The sequence below is a fragment of the Mastomys coucha genome, unplaced genomic scaffold (genome assembly GCF_008632895.1).
Source record: "Mastomys coucha isolate ucsf_1 unplaced genomic scaffold, UCSF_Mcou_1 pScaffold19, whole genome shotgun sequence".
NCBI classification, from domain to species: domain Eukaryota; kingdom Metazoa; phylum Chordata; class Mammalia; order Rodentia; family Muridae; genus Mastomys; species Mastomys coucha.
In genome coordinates, this window is record NW_022196901.1 from 5,131,881 (window position 1) to 5,138,114 (window position 6,234).

The 6,234-nt window shown below is 36.8% G+C and overlaps 1 protein-coding gene across 2 annotated transcripts in view; it reads left to right on the forward strand.

Annotated features, from left to right (window-relative positions):
* Positions 1 to 5,100, forward strand: part of Slc25a40 (solute carrier family 25 member 40) — a 32,219-nt gene extending 27,119 nt beyond the window's left edge. For both annotated transcript variants that reach the window (XM_031379996.1, XM_031379997.1), the window contains exons 10-12: positions 416 to 497; positions 2,926 to 3,006; positions 3,313 to 5,100. In XM_031379996.1, coding sequence (XP_031235856.1) covers positions 416 to 497; positions 2,926 to 3,006; positions 3,313 to 3,419 — 270 coding nt within the window. In that variant the 3' untranslated portion in view covers positions 3,420 to 5,100. The remainder of the gene's footprint in view (positions 1 to 415; positions 498 to 2,925; positions 3,007 to 3,312) is intronic.
* The last annotated feature ends 1,134 nt before the right edge of the window (positions 5,101 to 6,234 follow it).

Genomic DNA, 6,234 nt, shown 5'->3' on the forward strand with positions numbered 1-6,234 from the left:
ACTCACACACACACTCACACACACACATATACACACACTCACACACACACACACTCACACACACACACGTGCGCGCACGCACACAGGCAGTACATAGTAAAATAGTATTGGTAACACAAGAGAATCAGAAACTGAACACTGGTAGAAAGCCAAAGAAGCCGGATTCTGTCTTTGCCATTGGTGGCCCTGTGGTCGTGGGAAAGAAAACGGGGACTTTTCTGAGGCTGTTCTTTGGAGTTTAATAATGAATGAATACTTGAGCTGTACCCTGTTTTCTGCATTAAAAACTTTAAGTATATCTTGTTTATTTTAAATTTCAGTTTGTGATTTTTGTCATTATCCATATTAAATAATATGCTAATAAGATTTTAAAATACTTTTTAAAAATTAAGGATTTAAATGAACTTTTTGACAGTTTGCAGCTGTTGCAACTTTACCATTTGATGTAGTAAAAACACAGAAACAGATGCAACTGTGGACGAATGAATATTGTAAATGTAAGTTTAATTTAAAGCATTTTAAGATGTCATTGTTTGTTCCCCTTGTGTGATTTTATTAGGAATACATAAAATCAGAAAACACTGTTGTTTTTCTTAGACCTTATTCTTTCTTAATGAAACTGATAAAAATGTATTGTTAGAATGGAATACCTAGAAAAGTACTAAGCAAGCTTTAGAAATCGTAAAGCATGTTTCTTGTCTGCTATCATTTAAGTCTCTTAACTTCCATGAAATAAAAAAAAACCTACTTTTATCATGAAAAGCTAAGTTGTTATAATTTTTCTTGTGATCTGTTTTCAAATCTGTATTTAGTCACCAAGTACTCTTTGAAATAAATCAATAAAAGAAATCTAGACAAATCAGTGTAAAAGATAACAAAAACAAAAACAAAAAAAAAAACTGGATGGCGGGATCATTGAGCCACTGTTCCTCATGACATTGATGTTTAGTTTCCTTATTCTTACTATTTTTCCCTTTTTCTTCACGTTTATTTTGTTTCTTTTGTAACATATAATTTTTTTCTATAATGAAAGTATACTTACCTCTCTCCCAGGCCCCAACCATATGCACTATTAAAAATGTAGCAAACCTGGCTGTTATTGTGCATAACCGTAATCCCCACATTTGGGAGGCAGGGGCAGAATTATGAGTTCAGAATCTTCCTAGTGGATGTACTAGGTGAGACCCTCCTTGAAAAGAAAGGAAGGAAAGAAAAGAAAAAAAAAGCATAGTATAGCAAGACTGAAGGAATTATCCATTGTAAAAATGTTTTGTATAATCTTCATGATAGTTTAATGGTAATGATAGTTTATTTTAAAGAAATGTTCTTTATAGATCTCAGTAAATTAATCTGAATGGCTGTATCTTTGACCTACTAAATACCAAGTTTCCTCTAATACTAGGCACTAATTACCTGGAGGGTAATTATAGTTTTATTCTGTTAGTTTGTATACAACTATTTATAGGCTTTATATGTGAATTTAGTGGTATCCTCTTTAGCAAAGTTTTTAAATTTTGACCCCTCCTATACTTGAATAGAAACAATGAAGATAGTACTGCTATCTATAACTAGTCATTTGAAGGAAATATTGCAGATGTAATTGGAAAGATTGTGAATGAAGCAGAACATCGAACATCCTTAGGGTGGGAGAATGACTTCTCTTCAGAACCATTCTTAGGCATAACCCCCACCCAGACACACTCACACACACACTCTCACACACACTCACACACATACTTAATTTGGGGCTAGCTTAGAATTTGAGAAGTTCAGTCCATTGTCATCATGGCAGGAAGTGTGGTAGCATCCAGGCAGACACAGTGCTGGAGAAGGAACTGAGAATTCTATGTCTTGATCCCAAGGCAGGCAGAAGGAGAGCTCTTCTGCAGACAGCTAGGAGGAGGGTCTCTTCTGCATTGGGTGGAGCTCAAGCACAGGCCCTCAAAGCACAAGGCACATCTGATAGTGTTATGAGACTATGAGGACCAAACCTGTTCAGACCACTATATATATTTTTTTTCTTCTGTTAAACTTTGGATAATAAAATTGAAATGAAAATGGTTTTCTGGACTTATGTTAGATTAGAAGAGATAAATTAGCTGGGTTTTCTAAATCTTCCATTTTTCATTGTGAACACTTTTGACATGAAAGAGAGTACAAATAGTAATACCACTGATTTTTATGAGGACCCTGCCAGCTCTTTTGTGTGTTCCTGCTTGTTTGCTTACAGATGTGTGCATGTTTGCATTTAGAGCTGCCTTCTTTTTAAGGAACCCAGGCATCAAAAATTGAACTTGAGTCTGGTGGCTTACCTCTGTACCCCATCACTCAGGATGCCTAGTTAGGAAGTTTATGAGCTTGAGGTTAACTTAACCTCAGCTAGAGAGCAGGTCAGGCTTGGCTATATAATCAGTCCATGTTTGAGCATAATAAAAAAGATTGATAATAACTCCTAAACAGATCCTTCTTATAATGAAGTATATTCTTTATGTATTCTCTTGTGAGGATTTAAATGAGAATGGCCCCCATAGACTCGTATATTTGAGTGCTTTATCCCAGTTGTGGAACCTTTTGGAAAGGCTTAAGAGGTATGGCCTGTTAGGGAGGTGTGTCATGGGGGCTGGGCTTTGAGGTTTAAAGAACTGAGGCCAGGCTCAGTGTTTCTGTCTCTGCCTGCTGCCTGAGGATCAGGATGTAAAGCTCTCAGCCACCACTCCAGCACCATGCCTGTCTGCTTCCTACCATGATTATGAACTAAGTCTCAAAACCAGTAAGCAAGCCCTCAAGTAAGTGGCATTTTAAAAACCTTGGTCATGGTGTCTCTTCATAGCAATAGAACAGTAGCTAGAGTCGATCTGTAATATAGATTATTAAGTTGTGTTTTATGATATATTATTTTTTTCTTTTAACATTGTTTTAACATAGTTCCTGCACCTTTGGATATATCAACCTGGGCTATAATGAAGAACATTGTTGCTGACAAAGGATTTTCTGGGTTGTTTACAGGTAAAAATCCTTGGTTTACAGAGTCTTTGAATACAGTCATTCATTTTAAATCTCCTACAATTAGCTTCCAGCAAAAAGTGATAGGTAACATTTTATAATTATTATTTTCTCCTAAATATTGCGATAAGTTAAATAAATGTTCAGTAGTAGACTTATCAAATTTGAATTTAAAGTTGGGAGTAAACTATTGATGAGGTAGAATTTGGTATTTCAGATCATTTAATTTGGTCATCATGAAGCCAAATGCGACATTTTTACAAAGTAAGATCAAATGTGTTTTGTTTTGTTTTTCCATTCTCTTTTCAGGTCTAATTCCTCGATTAGTTAAAATTGTTCCTGCTTGTGCCATTATGATCAGTTCATATGAATTAGGGAAGTCGTTCTTCCAGAAGCAAAATGTTGAAAATCGGTAATTCTCATGATGGACTTTTGACTTGAAATAACAACCAGAGCCAAATAAGATGCAAATTTGTAGGCAAAATGTTTTTTTTTTTTTGACATTATTATCTTACAGTGTGACTTTATCTGTCTTCCCTATAATTTAAATGAATAATAATTTCTAATCCACCTCTAAATCATAACCCTAGTTTTGGTTTTTTGAAATATTAAAAACATAATCCAGAAACTGCTGCCTCTTAGTACTCTTGCCAAGAAACTTGCTCCTTTACGGGACAAGTTTTCTGAGCACATATCATTACACACTTGCTTTTAAATAAATGCTATAAATGTTGGGCACATCAGGACATTTTGGATTGTGTACTAAGCACTGCAATGTAGAGAGCTAAGTGCAGCCTCACTGAGATTCAAATCATAAGTGTCAGCATTTCAGTAGAGAGTGGAAGAGCTGTCATGTGTTCACAGACCCAGAAGGTGCCTCTTAACTTTCCTCATTTCTGTTACTGCTTTATGGTGTAGTGTATTGGCGTTGTGTAGCATAGACTTTCCCTAATGAAAAGTGTAGCCACTGTATCTGTGTAAACCAAAGTATAATCATTTACATGATGTAAACGATTGGCATTTTTAGTGACTAATAACGCTTACCTAATATTTCTGCTGAGGGTATATTTTCACTGGTGACAGTCAGTGTCTATTTACTAAATCTGGATCTGCAGTACATAGAGAACCTTGCTGTACTTAGACTAGTGAAAAGAACTAGTTTGGGGCCCAGGGATGGGCTGCTTGTAACTAGCTTGTCTTCCAAGTGTCGTTGTTTCTAGAGTCCATTAGGTCAGTTCTACAACTTTTTTTTACTACAATCAATATGCCCTACTCTAAAATTTTGACCAAAATATAAAATGCTCCAAAAATTTCAACTCTTCTATTTGATGTCCCAAAATGCTGCTGCTACAATCCCACATCTTTCCTCAGGTGACAGCATACAGAACACAGGCACATAGGAACAGTTAAATTGCCTTTAGGCTATTTGTATAAATTGTATATGAAACACATGGAATATATTTATCACTTTAGGTGGAAATGAGGTTTTTAAAAATTACATGCATTTATTTGTTGTATATGTCTATGTATATATGAAGCTCAGAGGAAATGTTGAGGAATTAGTTCTCCTGTTCTACTGTATGGGCTTTGGGATTTGAACTCTGGTGGTCAAGCTTAGCAGCAAGTGCCTTTCCCATTCTGAGCTCAGGAGTGAGATTTTTAAATATGATGGGAATGCAGGGGTAGAACACTGTGACTTTGGAATGTGTAACTCAGAGTCTGATCTCCAGCACAAAATGATAAATAATTTAATAAGTAAGTAAGATAGCAATGAAAGAAATGCTATTCTGTTTTACTTATCTCTATAAAGCAAAAAGCACTTTATCACGTTCTATGTGTATTCTATGAAATGTGAAGTGTCCCCTCCCTACCACAACAATATAATGTATTTTGGAGACAGTGATCTCTAGGGTTGGTAGGCGAACAAATGTGTTTTGTATCATAGTGGAAAGTGTTTGTATGTTTCATCAGAAATAAATGATATGCAGTTTATTGTACCATGTTTTACATTATAATCCTGTGTTGATTTACATTAAAAATTTAATATATCCATGTATGTATTTCTGATTTGTAATAGTAAAATTTTTAAAATCCTGACCTAGGGCTTCTTTTCTGTCTTAGGCCATTTATGTTCTTGGGTAAAAGACAGTGAAAGACGCACATAGTCTTTATGGTTTTTAATATGCCTTAGGCAGCTGCCTACTCTCCATGCTGTTAGAATATATTTTCCTATTAATAACCCTGAGTTATCAATTATTATTTACTATGTCCCACCTAGGCTACTCCTAACTCCAATTGGGCAGCCCTTTGGGCCATGTTCTCTTGGCCTTTGGCCCATGGTGCTCTCCTCCCTCCTGCATGTTCTTTGTGGCAGAACCTTCCCCTAATGAATAAAGATTTCAAGGGACCAATCACTGGACAAGGAGCAGGCCGAACTTCTGGGTCAGGGAGAGGAAAAGGAAGACAGGAGAAAGAAGACTTCCTTTTGGACGGGAGACAGCTGGGAGGCAGTGTAGCTATCGAGAGCCCCCCCAGGATTTATGACTTAAAATAGCTTACAAAATTATGATGCTCGTTTCTGCGCCCAGCAATTGTGTTACCTGTTGATCCTAAACTAAGATCTTGTGGTGTTTTCCTTCAAGTGGCATCTCAACTAGGTTCCATAGAAAAGTACTGCGGCGGGGCACCCCAGCCAGCAAGGGGAACTTGGAAGTGTGGAGCATCTGTGACAACAGCCCAGCATGGGAACTTAGCAAGCTGGGTGGGGCTGGGAACAGGCTAGCCTGGCCGCCAGTGCCTTTCCGAAGTAGCGTGGATTACCATATATTTCACGCAACAGTTCTTCCTCTATTCCATGGTAGCTTCTTCCTGCTCCTTCCCTGTGGTCCTCTCTAAGCCCACAAAACCTCAACCCCACCTGTTTCTCTTCTGCCCAGCTACTGGCTTCTGCATCTTTATTCTCAATCAGAATTACCTTCTGCCTTCACTTAGCATTACAGTAGACAGTAAAAGACAAAAACCACAACAATGATTTTCTTTCTTTCTTTCTTTCTTTCTTTCTTTCTTTCTTTCTTTCTTTCTTTCTTTTTTATTAAAATATTTTGTGCTTGCTTAGAAGTACCACTGTTTTACTTGGCAATGGTTTTCTTTTTTCTTTTTTAACTTACATCCAGCTACTTTGCTGAAGTTGTTTATCAGGTTTAGGAGCTCTCTGGTGGAATTTTTGGGGTC